Here is a 19,727-nt window from a genome sequence, read left to right as displayed (position 1 = left end):
AAATTGTTTTTATATTTTTAAATATGTCTACACTTGTAATGTTTCGGTCTGACTGGTTGGCGGACCGGCTGGCTGGCTGTCTGTCTGTCTATTTGTCGACAAACAGATTGTCAACTACTAATAAAAACAATAGGCATACGTTTGCATGGATGTAGACTAATGTAAATACATAAAATAGATGCAAACGAGACCCCCCCACTCCGATCTATCAAAATGAAGTCACTCACACACATACATACGTGTATGTATGTCGTGTATGTAAATCTTTAATTGTCTGGAAAACTTGAAATTGAATTGAAATCGAACATATCAATAATTTTGTCAGTTGTCACGAATTGACAATATGACCATTACTGGCGTTGATTAATGTCAATGGCTGTACATAAAGATGTGCAGATTTAGAATTAATTTCCTATTTGTGCGATATTATTATATTTACAAGCCGAACAAAGGCCGGGTATTTTATGAAATTTGCTGAGGGGGAGTGGGAAACATGGGAAGGGTGGGAGAATAGAAATGATTTTCATGTAGCTTGAGGGAATTTTCTAAAAATAAATTTGACTCTGAGCTGAGTTATGAATAAAGTAGATGTGTAGTGTAAGGATGGCCCAGTCCAATGACACTGTGCGACAAAATCCAATATTTCCAATAATTATGGAGAGAAAAAATCTGAAAGTAGACCTAAAAAAAGAAGACTTTTTTCAAGTTGACACCTGAAAGTATCATAAAATTTCGTTTTAGGCAAAAGATGTCAAAAGAAGAAATATTCTACACAACATTTCACTACAGTTCTCAGAAAAAAACATACATCTAGGTAAAATAGTTTGCAATAGAAAAATATCATAAATTTTTGTTAATAAAAAACAACGTTGGGCGCCACCATTACTATAACTAGGTCCATTGCGATTTTCCCAAGAATCCATAGATCCATAAATTTAATCAAAACCCCAGATAACTATGCTTTATTATTACATCTTTCGTAGATTCCAAGTTTCGGAGTTATTGAATTCCTGATTCCCCAATTCTTTCAATCAATTACAGAAAAACTATTCTGTAATCAAACTACAATCCATAAGAAACGTTGGACGCCACTTTAACTCTGAATGTGCGCAATTGTAATAGTAATTTCACATTGTGATTTTCCTAAAAATCCATTGGAAATTTAATCAAGACTCCAGATAGCCATGTCTTTCCTATTTCATTTTCTGTGGATAGTGTCCCCTAAGAAACATTGGGCGCCATCTTCATTTTCAAAGTTTCTATTCAATAATGGACGTTAGCTACTATCTTGAGATAGCGTTATATGAAAGCTATACGAACACGTGTACTAATGTAGTCCATCATTGAACTTGACCTGCCTGCAGACAAAATATAGCTTTCTGCAATCGGGTAGCAAAAGATAGCTCCCAGCCATCTCAATCTTCAGGGTTTGGTGGATTGTAAAACATTTGTATCCATTGCAATTTAAAAACGTATTCACAAATATTCATCTAATCACCATCAAATAATTTATTGGCCTATATCGACCATCTTCACCTTCTCCCATCTACATACTTATATGGAAATATCTACAAATTTCCCTATTAAGTCATTTAACAATTACAATTTGTTAAGATTGCAATCTTTTGTGTCATATTAGTACCCATAGGGAAATTCATTTCACGTTTTAAAACAACAACAGCAGCAACAACACAGTGAAAGGGGTGTGCGATATGAATTCATTAAAATTGCAAATTACAAATTACAGATTTTTTAATTAAATTTTTAACTCCCTCCCAGAATCGGGGGAGGGATTCCAAACGAAAGAAGAGATGCGAACAATGTAGTTCATGTCCACATCTCTCATCCACCCACGGTAATCGGAAGAAAAAAATTCAATCAACCGTAGTCCTTGTTTTCACCTCCAGAACGGAGTGGCGGTTAAAGTCAGCCACAAATGGATTGGCTGGAACTGATTACAACAATAGTATCCCGAAATAAAAATAGCAGCCGGATGCCAGTAACGTTCAAGTCTTTAATAAATAAAACTTTAACGTATGCGTATTTGTGTGTGTGCGTGTTATTGTTTTTATTGTTGCATTTTTATCATTTAATGAGATCACTGCTACTTAATTAAATAAAGATTCCATTCTCTGGTTGGGTCTCTGGCGGCAAACATACGTATGTACGCACTCACCACGCACATTCACACGTGTATACGTATATGTGTGTATCACCACTGCACTGCATTGCAATGCACGTCGCACTCGTCATCATTATCAATGAGACTGACCGCGCTATACAAAACGGCAAAAGTTTCGTCATCGTCATGCCTAGACGGTGCTGATGCGACGGTGCGGTGAAGTTTTGATTTGATTCACAGCAGAGAATGCGAAAAAAAAACCTGTACGACCTGACCATGGTTAACGTTTATACTTTTGGCACTCTACGTGGTGATGGTATTTAGATTTCGTTTGAAACAAAAATAGGTAACAGAATTGAATATTTCTCTGTGCGACAAATTGAATTTTCTTCAATAATTACAGGAAAAATCCGACAGATTATGAGAGTAGAGCTAAAAGCAGAAGACATTCGGAAGCGAAAAAGTTGATCCTCTTCCACTTTTTTTTTTAAATTTTCGATTTAAGATTATTTGGAATCCGTTGATTTTAGGTATAGGTGTCTTCAACATTGCGACCCTCAAGCAAGCCACCAAAGGGGTTTTTTTTTTGGTACATCAAAAACATATGGTTGAAACATCCCTTTAAACTGAATCGTAGAAAGTTGTAGGCTTAAACAAGTAAAAAAGCTGTTAGTTCGACCGGGCCGAACTTTGAATACCCTCCACCATTTGGTACAAATATGGCAATTTTCAAAAAACTGAAATCCGTTAAAAATTCTGTTAAAATCTTAAAAATACCGAATGTAGCCGTATATTAGGGTCTAAACGACGACGTGGACCTGCATAGGTAACTTTTGTCACAAGCTATTACAATATTCAAATGCGAAACTTGAAAAAATCTGTTTATAATGTAGCTAAAATCATAAAAATACCGAATATAAGGTGATACCATGGGGGCTATAAAACGTAGATCTGCACAGACAATTTTCTGGCATAGGCTGTAGTATCCATTACGAACTTCAAATACAAAATGTGAAATAATTCCGGTGAATAATGTCGCTAAAATCATCAAAATATCGCATACCGGGTGATACATTATATGGGGGCTATATGAAAACGTGGACCTACATATACATTACCAAAAGTCCTGCAGACATAATACAAATTTGAGTAAAATTTTATCAACCTACTTCATTTCGTTCGGAAGCTGCTAAATCGACATAGAATTTTATGCTGATCAAAAATATATATACTTTGTGGTGTCTAAAATGTATATTTCGAAAACGGAATGACAAACTTAATATACCCTCCAACTATGGTGGAGGGTATAAAAACAAAGCTAAAGTTAAATCAAAAAACAAAATACAGGGTGGAATAAAAAACTTCAACAAAGTCAGAAGCCATAACTTTTACATTTTTGTATAAATTTTATTGAATGAAAGCAACAAATCGGAAATAGCATCAAATTTTAGAATATGTTTAGATTTGTTCGAATTGGTCACCTCTGGCACGAATTATGGCCGTCAAAGGCCAATGAAGCCGTCACACGCTGCCCGAATGTTGCTCTGCGGTATTTTCGCCCATTCCAAAATGTTCGCGTGCCCAAGGCTTTAATACACCCTCCAGAATACTTTCACGATAATATTCGGCAGAAGAGACAGACACGAAGAATGGCATTGTTTCGAAGAATGGCAGAAACGCTGGCAGCGAGAGACATATGGAAGATGGACAGCTAGGGTCATCCCAGACATAGAAGAATGGTCAAAACGAAAGCACGGCAATGTAAACTATTACATAACACAGATGCTTTCCGAACATGGGTATTTCCGTAAATAGCTGTTTAAGCACGGGAAGGATGATTCCCTTATTGTTTGTACGAAGAAGAAGACATTTAGACGACGCAGAACATACCTTCTACTTATGCGGAAATCTACGGATTCCTTATTTGAACTGATTTAAATAAAATGTCATAAAATTATATCGTACCAAATGCCGTTGTTGTCGGGCACATATTATGCTTTTTGGCTTACAGCTTCGATCCAAGTCAAAATGGCTAACATCTATATATGGGTATTATAGCTGCACGTGAACCGTTTTTTTTCAGATTTGGAAGAATTAATTCTACATTTTATTCGGCATTATGTAAAAAACCATATTATCGGAGTCGTGAAAAAATGTAAAAGACTGTCCTTACTGCGAAACCCTGATTTTTTTCTACCGATTATATACAGATTAACATTTATGTAATAAAAATTGAAAGCATATCGGACCATTTCTTTTAGTCAGTAATTCTTTTTATGGGAAATAAAGTAGTTATTTCTGAAGGCCGCTGTGCTGTGCGCTGTTTCCATGATGGAGGGGAGGGTATATATTGTTCGGCCCGACCAACCACCATGCGGTACTCGCTTACTTTATTTATATTAATGTGGCTTTAAATATGCGAGTGCCTTCCAACGATTGGTGATAATAAATTACACAAAGTGTACCATACAAGGTCGGTGATTAAAAAAAAAAAAAAAAAACAGTGGGCTCAAATGTTGAAACTACAAGTGATGCTAAAAACCGAGAATAAGAAGTTTGTGCAAAAAAGAGAATAACAAAATAAGATCATCGCCAAAAAATAGGATTTCCTGGAATCCGTGCTTGTTAGGAATATAGAGTCTTCAGGAATATTACTCCACCATACTATGGAGGGTATATTAATTTTATTATTCCGTTTGTAACTCCTAGAAATACTCATTTCAGACCCAACTGAGTACAGGGTTGTTCATATTCGACGGACCCATCTGGCAACGCCATAACTTTTGACAGAGATGTCACATCGCTTAATGACATACCGCGTTTGAAGCGTCAGTCCAAGCAGATTTTTACCATGAATCAATACACGCCACGCGAGCGCTCTGAAATAGTTGAAATTTACATTCAACAGAAGAAGTCAATTGTGAAAAAAAAATTTGAGAAGTGCGCCTTCTAAGAACACCATTAAGCGTTTATACGAAAAATTTTCGACTGGTAAGGCTCTTTCTAATCCGAAGAGGCCATATAAAAGTCGTCCAAGGCGATCGGCCGAGAATATCGCTGCCGTACGAGCCAGTGTTGAGAGGTCCCCAAAAACATCCCAAAAACGCCGTTCTCAGCAGTTGGGCATGGCTCGGTCCACTTTACAACGAATTATTCGCATTTGTTCCCGTACAAAATTTAATTGACGCAAAGAATGTAGCCTGCGGACAAGCATCGTCGATTGGAATGGGCCCAAAGAGTCATGGGTCCGTCGAATATGGGCAACCCTGTGTATATATTCAAGATCAGTGTAAAATTCTAAGTCGATTTAGCGATTTTGCATACATGTTTATTTTGCCAGTAGGCAGGACTTTTGGTATATGTAGGTAAACGTCTTCGTATAGCCCCCATATAACGGTACCTCCCGGTATGCGGTATTTTGATGATTTTAGCGACATTATTTACCGGAATTGTTTCAAAGTTGGTATTTAAATTTCGTAATAGATACTACGGCCTAGAACAGAACATTGTATATGTAGGTAAACGTCTTCGTATAGCCCCCATATAACGGTACCTCCCGGTATGCGGTATTTTTATGATTTTAGCGACATTATTTACCGGAATTGTTTCAAAGTTGGTATTTAAATACTACGGCTTAGGACAGAAAATATGCCATATAGGTTCACGTTTTCATATAGCCCCCATATAACGGTACCTCCGGATATTCGGTATTTTGATGATTTTAGCGACATTATTTACCGGATATGTTTCAAATTTCGTATTTAAAGTTCAAAATGTATATTACCACCTAAGACATAAAATTGTCTGTGCAGGTCCATGCCTTCGTATAGCCCTCATATAACGTTACATCCCTATATTTCGTATTTTAATGATTTTAGCGACATTATTCAGCGGAATTGTTTCAAATTTCGTATTTAAAGTTCAAAATGGTTACTACCGCCTAAGACAAAAAATTGTCTGTGCCGATTCAAGTCTTCGTATAGCCCCCATATAACGGTACCTCCCGATATTTGGTATTTTGATGATTTTAGCGACATTATTTTCCGGTACTATTTCAAATTTCGTATTTGAAGTTCGTAGTGCATACTGCAGCCTTTGACAGATAATTGTCTGTTCAGTTCACCGTCTTCATATAGCCCCCATATAACGGTACCTCTCAATATTCGGTATTTTGATGATTTTAGGTACAATACTCACTGAAAATGTTTAAGATGTTGTATTTGAAGTTCGAAATGGATGCTACAGCCTGTGACAGAAAATTGTCTATGCAGGTTCAGGGCTTCGTATAGCTCCCCTGTAACGGTACCTCCCAATATTCCGTGGTAACAGCATGCCCATTTTCATTTTGAAAGAAATACGGCCCAACGACCGTTTTCGCACTAACGCCGCACCAAAGTGTGACTTTTTCGTCATGAAGAGGCACTTTTTGAATCTCCTGAGGATTTTCAGTGGCGTAAAACGGCAATTTTGCTTATTTACGGTCCCATTCAATGTGAAATGGGCTTCATCGGACATGATAATTTTGTTCCGAAATTGCTCGCCATCTTCGGTCATTTCGATAACTCTTTGGGCCCATTCCAATCGACGAGGCTTGTCCGCAGGCAACATTCTTTGCGTCAATTGAATTTTGTACGGGAACAAATGCAAATCAATGCGAATAATCCTTTGTAAAGTGGTCCGAGCCATGCCCAACTGCTGAGAACGGCGTTTTTGGGATGTTCTTGGGGACCTCTCAACACTGGCTCGTACGGCAGCGATATTCTCGGTCGATCGCCTTGGACGACTTTTATATGGCCTCTTCGGATTAGAAAGAGTCTTACCAGTCGAAAATTTTTCGTATAAACGCTTAATGGTGTTCTTAGAAGGCGCACTTCACATTAATGTTTTAAAAGCACGTTGAGTTTTCACAATTGAATTCTTCTGTTGAATGTAAATTTCAGAGCGCTCGCGTGTATTGGTTCATGGTAAAAATCTGCTTGGACTGACGCTTCAAACGCGGTATGTCATTAAGCGATGTGACATCTCTATCAAAAGTTATGGCGTTGCCAGATGGGTCCGTCGAATATGGGCAACCCTGTACAGTTAAGAACTCCCTTTAAAGCTTATGTAAACTTCTCTTAATTGCAAAATGTAAAAACAATCCGTTGAAAATGGGAGTATTAGATTTTTCAAATATTGTTTACATCCTCTACATTATTTAATTTATATATTTTCTGCAACATAAACTGTCTTTTATGGGTCCATGACTGGATATTAGTTAGGAAACCTTCCATCCGACAGGCTTTTGATATTATTAAAATTTTGTGGTCTGTTGCTACAAATAATTACATCTCATTTTATTTTAAACCACCGTTCATTAATAACACACATTGTTCGATATCTCCTGCTCTGTCTGTCATTGCAGCAACATAAAATAATTACACATTTTTAAAACAATCAATTTATGTTATAAAGGAAATAATATAAATTCAGTTCGTTTTTTTATTGTCGTCATTGCTGTTGGTACTTATGCATATTTATGTATAATTTTATGTGTCACGTGATGTGCGCCAGCAACCAACCCGCTAGCCACCCACCCACTCAATTAACCCAATCTTTAAAGAGCAACACTGCTGCTCGTTTCAAGTGCTTTCCGATACGTTTTGTTGCCACTCCTTGTGCGTCAGTTTATTGTGGTAGCTCAATATTTATTATGGCAATAAAAAAATTGTTATGCTTTTTTATGTGGCAATTGAAGGAGTTATAAAGATTTACAATTTAATGGCAGCAACTGAGATGAGTTATCAGTTAACAATGATCGCAAGAAGGGAAAGGATTTGAAGACATACGGATGTAGGAAGACAATGAATTGTAAATAACAACTATTCTATTGTTGTTCTTGTTGTTGTTTGAACAGCTTGAAATCACAATATGTATTGGCAATAATAAAAGTTTTTTTCGACATCATAAAAGAAAGGAGTTACAATCAATCGACAAATGGCAATAACACAGAGGATATTTGTGGATACGAATCAAATGGAAAAATTTGAACATTTTTTTATTGTTACCAATGTTGATAAATGAGATTATGATGGGGATATTTAGGAATTTTTGATTTGTTAAATGGTTTTCTACGGTATTGAAGACCCATAAAAGGGTTTCTTCAATGAAATACATAATAAAGCAGGATGACATGATTTTCTCACGTTTTATACCCTCCACCATACAATGGATGACATATTAAATTTGTCATTCCGTTTGCAACATCTCGACAAGAGTATATAAAGGGTGAGATAAAAAACTGCAACAAAGTCAAACGCCATATTATTTACATTTTATACCCTCCACCATACTATGGAGGGTATGTTAACTTTGTCATTCCGTTTGTAACTCCTCGAAATACTCATGTCAGACCCAACAAAGTATATATATTCTTGATCAGCGTAAAATTCTAAATCGATTTAGCCATGTCCGTCTGTCTGTCTGTTGTAATCACGCTATCTTTCGAACGAATTGAGATAGAAGACTAAAATTTTGCACACGTGTTTTTTTTCCAGTAGGCAGGTTAAGTTCGTAAATGGGCCATGTAGGTCCACGTTTTCATATAGCCCCCATACATAAGTACATCCCGATATTCGGTATTTTGATGATTTTAGCGACATTATTCATCGGAATTGTTTCAAATTTTCTATTTTAAGTTCGAATTGGATACTACAGCCTAAGACAGAAAATTGTCTGTGCAGGTCCACGTTTTCGTATAGCCCCCATAAAACGGTACCTCCCAAAATTCGGTATTTTGATGATTTTAGCGTCATTATTTAATGGAATTGTTTCAAATTACGTATTTAGAGTTCGTAATGGAAACTACAGTCTGTGACAAAAAATTGTCTATGCAAGTACAGGGGTTCGTATAGGCCCTATATATCAGTACCTCCCAATATTCGGTAGGAACAATATCCACCGACATTTTTTGAGATGTCGTATTTGACGTTCGTAATGGATGCTATAGCCTGTGACAGAAAATTGTCTATGCTGGTCCAGGTCGTCGCACAGCTCCGATATAACAGTACCTCCCTATATGCGATATTTTGATGATTTTAGCTACATTATTCACCGTTTATTTCAAGTTTCGAATTTGAATATGGTAATGGCTTATGACAAACAATGCCTATGTATGTCCACGTCGTATAGACCCCAATATAACGGCTATATTCGGCATTTTTAAAATTTTAACAGAATTTTTTAAGGACTTTATTTTTTGAAAATTTCCAAATTCGTTCCATATAGTGGAGGGTATTCAAAGTTCGGCCCGGCCGAATTTAATGCTTTTTAACCCGTTTTTTTAAATTTTTTTGAATTAAAGCAAAAAATGTCGGAAATAGCATCAAATTTTAGAATAAGTTTACATTTGTTCGAATTGGTCACCCTTGGCACGAATTAACCCAAAGCAATTGTCACACGCTGACCGAATATTGCTCTGCGGTATTTTGGCCCGTTCCCGGCGAAGCGCTTGTTTGAGGTGAATGACAATTTGGTATTTTTTAGTGCCAAACTTGCTTTCAAAATACTCCAGACTCAATAGTTCAACGGATTGGTATCCGTAGATTTTGGTGGCCATTGTGCGCTGGAAATGAGGCAAGGTACCTCACTTTGTAACTATTCTTGGGTGGCGCGTGCCAAATGCGATGGTGCTGGGTCCCCGTGGAATGTCCAAGGTCTGCGGCCAAAATGTTTGCGCGTCCAAGGCTTTAATACACCCTCCATAATATTTTCGCGATAATATTCGGCATTTATTCTGATACCACGGTCGATTAATACGAGCGGAAAGCGACCACCACCATGGCCGGCTCTTGAATTCTTGTGCGAACCGAAGGTGCACATTTTCAGCTGACCTCTTTGGCAAATAAACACGATCATTTTCTTTGTTTACAAACTGCTGGACAAAGAATGAATTCTCATCGGAGAAAACCAAATTCGGCAGTTTACCACTTAGGCCAAGCGAAGCAACTCTTTAGCTATTTTGAGTTTATTTTTGGACCCTACACCACAAGGTAGTCAGGGTATTATGTCTTTGTGCATTTGTTTGTAACAGGCAAAAGGAAACTAGATAGACCTATAGTTCCTTTTGATGATCTGCACAGAATCACATTCGATTTTTGCATGTCCGTCCGTCCGTCTGTCCATATATTTTTGTAAACAAAGTACAGTTCGCATTTATTGCCCTATCCAGATGAAATTATGCACAAATCATTTGTTTGGCCCAAGGACGAACCCTATGGAAATCGGAGATGATTGATCAAAATTCAGATATAGCTCTCATATATATCTTCGTCCGATTTGCCTTTTATTGTGCACCAAACGTGTAATATCTGTCCGAATAATATGGAATTTTGCACGTACGATCTTATTGGACCTGAAAATAAGTAAGCCAAATTTGATCGAAATCGGTTCAGATATAGCTATAGCTCCCATATATATTGTTCAATCGATTTGTTAGTTTTGTCCTCCGCAGCCGTAACAACAATATTTGGTAAAATATATCAAATACAGCTCAGAAATACATTTGCTAAATTTTATCGAGATCGGTTCGGATTTGGATATTGCTCCCATATATAACTTCGTCCGATTTACCTTTGATTGTGCACCAAACGTCTAATATTTGCCCGCGTTTCAATCAAGTCGCTTCTTTACTTTTCGAACCATTTCTGCTGATGTTGCTGTTTTCTTCCTTCCACTTTGTTGACATCGGGCTACCAGTATCACGGTAACGAGCGATGGTACGAGATACAAAAGATTTATTCATATTTCAATGCTAGAGTTCCCTAACGATAGCCACCTGTGGTTTTCCAGCGAAATATAAAGGAATCACACTATCACGCTTGAATTCTATCACGAATAACTTTTTTTTCTGGAAAATTCTGACGAAAATGCTTTTGTACGCTTGTAAACAATATAATATATAATAATTTTAACAGCTGTCGGACGAGTGGCTTAGAAATGACATCAATCTGATGTTGGTTGCAGTTTTTTCATCTCACCCTGAATATGTTCCTGATCAGAATAAAATTATAAGGCGATTTAGCGATGTCTGTATATCTGTCTGTTGAAACCAAGACAAAGTTCGCATTATTTAATCTAGAGTTTTGAAATTTGGCAAAAAGCTCTATATTAAATGCAGGATGATTGGTATTGAAAATGGGATATAGTGATTTAGAAATAGCTCTCATATAACGATACCGCGAGATTTCGGGTATGTTGAAGGTTTCTGATACAATTTCTAACGAAATCACATAGATTTGGTTATAGATATAAGACTTGAAAAAAATATAACTATCAAGAGCACTTCTACTTGCAGAGAATCTTCCATATGCTTTCTCTGAATAGATAACTTTTAACATATTGGATCTAGAAAGGGAATGCCTTGAAAAAAATTTCTATACACGGAATCAGTAATGAAAAGTAAAAAATTGGGCGGTACCGACTATATGATACCCTGCACCACTATCCATATTTAGTAGAGCTCCCGTAAGAAAAGAATTAATTAGAAGTAGATCATACCACCTATCAATATTTTGATTTAGAGTAGTTATAATTTGGTTGGTGGTATATATATATATATATATATATATATATATATATATATATATATATAGCAAAGTTATTTGGTATAAAAGATAAAAGGGTCTCCGTCAAATTTAGTGAAATGGATATGTATTAGTTCCCTCTGAAACCAAATTATAACTACTCTAAATCAAAATATTGATAGGTGGTATTGATATATATATATATATATATATATATATATATATATATATATATATATATATATATATATATATCGTAGCCGAGTTCTGTCGGATGTGCCAAAATTCAGGTACACAATAACTTGATAACATTTGACACAGATATTTCTGGGCTGTATCTGATATCTGGTACCAAATAATATTGTTGTGGTGTGCATATTCCGCATGTGAGGGACTTTAGCACCAAATCGGATGAAACATATTTATGAGAGCTATAGCTATATCAGAACCGATTTTAACCAAATTTGAAGTACATGTTTCTAGGATGAATAAACTCAGAATTGCCAAGATTCATTTCATTTGGGCTGATATTAGCCATTTGATGCATAATAATCCTGATATATATGGCAGCTATATCCAAATATGATCCGATCTCGACAACATTTGACGGAGGTATTTTTGAGTTCTATAAGTTATCTGGTACCAAATATCATTGTTGTGATATGCATTTTATGAATGTGAGGGACTTAAGACCCCAAATCGGATGAAACATATATATGGGAGTTATAGCTATTTCTGAACCGATTTTCACCAAATTTGATGTACTGCCTTCTAGGTTGAATTCGGTCGAAAGTGCAACAATTTTGAGCTGATATTAGCTATTTGTTGCACAAAAAACCTGATATCGGATAAACGTATATATATCCAAATCTTAACGGATCTCGATCAATTTTACAGAAGTCGGAGCTATAGGTATATCCAAACCGTTTTTCTCCTTTTTCTTTTTCTTTGAACCGATTCTCCCCAATTTTAATAGGGTTCTTCAAAGCAAATATTTAGGCCAAACAAATATTGTTTGGAAAATTTCATCTCAATCAGATAATAAATGCGACCTGCATTTTATTCTCAAAAATACGTGGAAAGACGGACTGGCATGCACAAAGCGACTCAGAAAGTGATTCTGTGAAGGTCGGTTCCTTCTCCATGTCTGTAAAGCACGATACAGCCCACATTATTTGACATAGAGCTCCAAAATTTAGCAGAGCAATTTGTATTGTGTCTAGGATGGTTGGTATTGAAAATGAGATATATCGGTCCCCATATAACGGTACCTCCCGATATTCGGTATTTTGATGATTTTTGCCACAATTTTTCACGGATTTGTCTAAAAATTGGTATTTGTTGGTCATAATAAGTTCCAGCTCCGGTGGCGAAACATTGCATTTATAGGTCTCCGATTTGGTATAGCCCCCAGAAAACGGTACCTCCCGATATTCGGTATTTTGATGTTTTTTTTTGCCACATTTCTTCGCAGATTTGTCTATAAATTGGTATTTTTTTGGTCTTTTGGCGAAACACTGTATGTATAGGTCCACGTTTTTGTATAGCCCCATATAGCCGTATTTCCCCATATTCGGTATTTTGATGACTTTTGGCACATTTTCCCATGAATATGTCTAAAAATTGGTACATAGGCTCTAATGTTTCCTTTACCCTGGATGGTATTAAAAGTTTGGCCCTGCCGTTTTTTTTTACTTGTTAAAGTTTCGACCGTAAATACCAACCAAATCGGCTGTAATATAAAATTTCGATAATAGCTTTCAGATCAGCTGTTTCCAACGAGATGTACTTTAATATTAGAATCCCTTTGTGGGTAGATCAAATTCTCTCCTCTCAAAAATATTTAATTTTTGAAGGTTTTAGACCAAATTCCAAATAGGCTTCAATTTAAAATTTTGGAGCCTATTTCCAATCAAATTAGATGTAATTCTATATTTCGTTCTCTTTGTGGGAAGACTGATTTCTCCTAAAAAATGTTCAATATAATTATAGGGATTAGGAGGCTAGTCAATTAGGTCATAAGTTAAGGCAATGAAAGAAAACTGGTACCGAAGTAAATCAGCAACCAATTTTGTGCCAATTTTCACTTCATAAGAAAACCCCAACAAAAAATTCATATTTTTGATATTTTTTGATACTTTTACTTCTTTTGTACTACTTCATTGAATTATTACATGATCTTTCGCATTTTAGCACCTTTTGCAATGTTTTCATCCCTGGAGGGCGGTTCACTTGTTGATATGAAATTTCAAGCATTTTAGTGGTAATTCGTAACAGTTCGAGAATTCCGTTTCAATTTCGAATCATTTTATTTGTAATTCGAAAAAACGAATACGAAAATTTAATGTAATTTTCAAATGGAGTAATTTAAATTAATGTAGAAAACATCGAATTACGAAGGAAATAATTCGAATTTGAATAGTAATTCTCGAATTTGTGCTAATATGTTTCGGATTGCATCTGAAAAATGGATAGAGTTTCTATCCAAGGTTTTAAACACTGTCCAAATATGGACAGTCAACTGATATGATTTCTAACAAATTATTTGCACAAGAAAAAAATTTCAATATCATTTAACAATTCCAATTGTTGTTACGAAGCCAACAAATTGCCAAAAATTCAATAGAAAAGACTGCGTCAGCAAAAAAACTGAAAAAAAGAGAAACAAAATTAATTTCCAAACAATTTGTACGATAACATAACAAAGAGAGAATGAAAAAATATAAAATTAAAATAAAAATAAAAACAATATTTAAAAAATTCGCGTGGGTCGTTCTTAAACGGCAAATAACAACAACACACACCGACGTGGGCTACTACCATGGCCTTTGTGTGATGCCATGACAATTGAAATTTGCCTCGATGGCGATGGTGTATTCGGCGTTTTAGCATAAAATTGCATTTCTTTTGTCTATGGCCCATTTGGAGAGTAAGTCAGCTGTGATTTTTTCCCGTAGGTCATGCTTGGGGGGAAATATTATACAGTGGAACACCTGTGGGAACCTGTGTTGACTTTTTGTAAAGAAATGCACTGTAATTTGTATACTTATATATCTATCTAGCCATCCCATCTCTGCAGATATTTAGAATGAGAAAGACAACTTTTAAAAATTCCCACCTAATTTCTCTCTGAGTCTTATTGGAATTTCAAATTTTTTTTTTTTTTTTTGAATTTGTTATTTTAATTTATTTGCATTTCTTTTTGACAATCTATTTGTATTTTATTTTCTGTCTTTTGAGAGATTTAAATTTTGAAAATATTTATTTTTGTGTTTTTTTGTGAAATTTATCTTGCAGTTTGTATCTACGTCATTGGCGCTATTCACCACAAAAATCTACGTGATATTTTCCAATTCCGTCCAATGTCCGTTAAAAGATGAACAATTTATGCCAACATTCGGAGACTCTGATAAGGCAGCAGCAAATTGCAGACGTTTGAAGTTAGAAATTCAAGAGAAAATATTTGACTACAAAATCACATCTCAAGTGGTAAGTTAAGTCAACCCCCACTACTCTAAGCCTATTCGAATGAAGTTTCTTTAATTTCCCGTCTCTCTTTTCCATTTCAGCCAACAACAAATTATTAAATTTGTTACAAATTAGTATTAATTGCGGAATTTGAAATATTTACAAAACTTATTACTCACATAACATTAATAGATTCGGAATCCATCATATAAATTCCTACTAAATTACCAGCCAACCACCCACACATACATAAACACAGACATACATACACACACAAAATGGGCAAAGATTATTACAAAATATTGGGCATACCGAAAACTGCCACCGATGATGAAATCAAAAAAGCCTACAGGAAATTAGCGTTACGCTATCACCCGGACAAAAATAAAGCGGCGAATGCAGAAGAGAAGTTCAAAGAGGTGGCCGAAGCCTATGAAGTCCTCTCGGATAAAAGTAAACGGGAAGTTTACGATAAATATGGTGAAGATGGACTCAAATCTGGTGGTGAGTAAGGAAGATCATTATGCATCGTAATGAGAAAGAGCTAACGGATTAGTTATACGGATGAGTTATACAATTCGGATAAATAACCCAATGAAGATACATGACTTATTTATCCACTGTGGATCCATCCGATAGTTATTTATCCACGTTTGATAATTACACTGTGCGGCAAAATTCATTTTTTTCAAAAACTATGGGGAAAATTCAGCTGAATATGAAAATAGAGCTTAGAAAACAAGATACGTGTATCGGCGTTTTGAAAGTTTACATCTCCAAGTAACCTAAATTGAGGGGCAATTCCCACCTCTTTCACACTTTTGGATTAAGATTCCTCGGAATCTGTGCATTTTAGGGCATATAGTGTCTTCGGCAATATTGTAGATAAACACGAGGATTGTTTTGGTAGACACCCTCATGCTAGTAAAAATAAGTCTTTTTGGTTATTTTTTATAAATATGGTCAAGACAAAATATTCTACAAAATAGTTTGCCATAAAATTTTACTATAGGTCCTAGAAGACGTCAATAGTATAAATCTTACTCAATGGCCAGGATTACATATATATTAAATACACATCTCAGTATAAAAGCCGTACTTTGTGTGAGTTTGTGCAAAATTCTCCTACAAAGCATCATTTTAGATGGATGACATCAAAGGCAAAAATGTTCTTCATTAAATATCCTAATAAGTTGCTAAAGAAAGGATATCTCTATTCTCATTGTATATCCAAAAATATCTGCATCAAAATTCACAAAAAAGAGCGAAAAATATTCCCTAATTTTTTATTACATTTTTCTCGCCCTCCTTTCGAGTTGATGAAAAAATCTCCTACAAAGCATCATTTAAGAATAATGACATCAAAGACAAAACATATTTTTCATCAAATTTTACTATAAGTTGCCAAAGAAAAGAAATCTCTATTTCCCCTGTATATCCAAAAAATATTTGCATCAATTTTAACAAAAAAATGTAAAAATATTTTATAATATTTTTTATAAATTTTTCTTAGGCCTTTTATCGAGTTGACACCTGAAAGTAACATTAAATTTAGTTTTAGGCAGAAGGTCTGGAAAGAAAAAATATTCTACACCAAATTTTACTACAAGTCCCCGAATAAACCTTATATCTAGCTATAATAGTTTCTTAGAAAATTAAATTCGAAATATATACAATACAAGTGAAAATTATATGTTGACATTTTTTGCTGTAGAACATATCTCCTTTTGACACATGCTGCCTTAACTAAAGTTTTAGGTTACTTTCGTACATCGACTCGAAAAAAACGAGGAAGAATTGATAAAAAAAATTAACCCTTTCAGTGTCAATGAAAATTTTTGTCGAGATAAAAATCTGAAATTCCGTACTAATTTACTAAAATGTGCTCAGAAATTCGAAAACGAAACTAATAGAATAGAACTGCAATATTTCTAAATAGCGAACGTGTCTGTTATTAAAAAATATCAAAAATAACGGTTCGTAAGAAAAACAAAAAATGTCAAAGAAAGAGAGTACTTTTAAATGTCAAATATATTTGACAAAAACACTGAAAGGGTTAAGAAATATTTTCAAGTTTTTGTGACAACATTGTTGCAAATATTTGTTAGATATAAAATGACAATAGAGATATCGTTTCTTTGGTGACTTATATTGAAATTTGATGGAGAATGTTTCTGTATTTGATGTCATCCTTCTGAAATGATGATTTGTTGGAGATTTTTGTATAAACTCACATAAAGTGAAGGTTTAACCCTAAAATGTGTTTTGGGTATATATGAATTCCTGGCATTTAGGCAAGACTTAGACTTTTGACGTCTTCTAGGGCTTCTGGAAGAATTTTATGGCAATTAATTTTGGAGAATATTTTGACAAGATACGGCTATGTTGAGAGGGAGTTTTTAACAAAATTGTGACAAAAGAACCAAAACGACCCTTTTTGACTAGCTTAACGGCTAAAATTTCTCACCAAAATAATCCTCGTATTGCGGACTGTAATATTACCGAAGACACTAGATACCTAAAATTAAGAGATTTCAAGGAATTTTAAACAGAAAATTTCAATCATTGTTGCCGAGGGGCGAACTTGTCCCCTCTATTAAGGTTACTTTGCGATGTTAAACTCCAATACACGTGTCTACCATTTTTAGCTTTACTTTCATAATCTGCTGAATTTTGCCCGAAATAATTGTTTTATGTTGCACAGTCTTATTTATCCATTTAGATAAATTTATTTCAGATTAAATACAAATTAATTACCTAACGTATTTCGTTCTACCCCCTTCTCAGGCAGAAGCAATGGCACAAGTTCGAATAATACATTTACATATCAGTTCCATGGTGATCCACGGGCTACCTTCGCACAGTTCTTCGGTTCCAGCAATCCGTTTGCCTCGTTCTTCGACATGGGTGATAATCTCTTCGACAAGAACGTTTTCGATTTGGATACAGAACATGATTTCTTCTCATCACCCTTTGGGGGTTTGGGTTCACGTCATGGTCTTGGGGGTGCCTTTAGGTAAGTCGATATTTTCGTGGTTGTTACATCCGTATTATCTCCAAGCCTGCAACGCCTTGTGTGGTTTGCTTTAAATAATCCAGTGAAGACCCTCTTTCAGATCACATTCGTTCAACGTGCACACACCTTTCAAAAAGGAGAAACAACAAGATCCCCCCGTCGAACATGATCTCTATGTCTCATTGGAAGAAATCTATCACGGCTGTGTAAAGAAAATGAAAATCTCAAGGCGTGTCCAACAGCCGGACGGTTCGTCGAAGAAGGAGGACAAGTATGTGAGCATATCGATAAAGCCCGGCTGGAAATCGGGTACAAAGGTGACGTTCCAAAAGGAGGGCGATCAGACACCGGGCAAAATACCATCGGATATTGTGTTCATAATACGCGACAAACCGCATGCCATGTTCAAGCGTGAGGGTAGCGATCTGAGATATACAGCCCGCCTTACATTGAAACAGGTGAGTGGGAATTTTGGCAGTTGTTTTTTTTACATAAAAAGAAAGGGGAGAGAGAACAGAATTTCATGGGAATATAAAAATGAAATTTAACAGCAAAAATGTAGTTTTGAAGAAAATTCGAAAATCATAAATTACAATGGGACTAGAAGGCAAAAAATATTTGAAAGCGAAGTTTACCCTTATACCCTGTACCAAGAAGTATCCCGATTTGTCCCATATTTTAAATCAATAATTCTAAAAGTAATTCGTAGCTCTCCATCAAATTTCAAAGCTCTACATTGGGTTTTACAAAATATAGCGCCAAAAAATTGGAGTTACTTTGTGTGTGGCGAAGGCTTTATAAAAAGGCCCCTTATACTAGTCAGGCCTGAGAACCCAAAACTTTTTTTGGATTTTGATTTTAAAACGGATTGCTGCTAAATCCACTCGGGCTTTCTCACACCCCAAAATGCCAGTTTAATAACGTATTTTTTTGGAAATTTAAAGCGAATTCGAAAAAAATTGTCAAATTTGTCAACAGTAATAACCCGACTTTTTATATATCAAAATTGCTGATATTTTATTATGGTACATGTAAAGTTTACACATTTCTTTCGTTCGGAGACTCATAGTTAAATTCGATTTAGAATAGTTATTTCTTTAATTCTTTCTCCTAAAAGTGCAGTTTTAAGATAGACATTGATTCAGATTGGAAACATATTAAGTTATCTATCAAAAATGCGTACATATAATATCCTTCGTTTAATATATAAATTTCGAATGTGAATTTCTTGGAAGCTATTGGAACTAGATATATGTTTTATTCTGAGACTTATAGTGAAATTTGGTGTAGAATATTTTCTCTCTTTACATTTTTTGCCTAAACCGAAGATTTATGCTACTTACTTCGAAAAACGGCCAAAGAAACATCCATGACAGAATAAGAAATATTTTCGCGTTTTTTAGGGCAACATTGAAGTAAATATTTTCTTGCTATATAATGGAAATACAGATTTATTTTCCTGTGAAATTTGATGAGGAATATTTTTCCTTTGACATTTTCTAAAAAAAAAAATTAAATATTAAGGGGGATTTTGACTTAGAATGACAGCATGTTAAAT

General features: G+C 35.2%; 1 protein-coding gene across 3 annotated transcripts in view; it reads left to right on the top strand.

Annotated features, from left to right (window-relative positions):
* The window catches only part of LOC101890032 (dnaJ protein homolog 1), a 136,233-nt gene that overhangs the window by 59,512 nt on the left and 56,994 nt on the right, over positions 1-19,727 (top strand). For 2 of the 3 annotated variants that reach the window (XM_011293588.3, XM_059124551.1), the window contains exons 4-7: positions 14,983-15,174; positions 15,255-15,657; positions 17,941-18,169; positions 18,258-18,627. In XM_011293588.3, the coding sequence (XP_011291890.1) occupies positions 15,432-15,657; positions 17,941-18,169; positions 18,258-18,627 (825 nt within the window). In that variant the 5' untranslated portion in view covers positions 14,983-15,174; positions 15,255-15,431. The remainder of the gene's footprint in view (positions 1-14,982; positions 15,175-15,254; positions 15,658-17,940; positions 18,170-18,257; positions 18,628-19,727) is intronic. The other variant, XM_011293589.3, reaches the window with a different exon arrangement.

Source organism: Musca domestica, unplaced genomic scaffold (genome assembly GCF_030504385.1).
Source record: "Musca domestica strain aabys unplaced genomic scaffold, Musca_domestica.polishedcontigs.V.1.1 3, whole genome shotgun sequence".
In the NCBI taxonomy this organism is placed as follows: domain Eukaryota; kingdom Metazoa; phylum Arthropoda; class Insecta; order Diptera; family Muscidae; genus Musca; species Musca domestica.
This window is presented reverse-complemented; position numbering and strand designations above follow the sequence as displayed.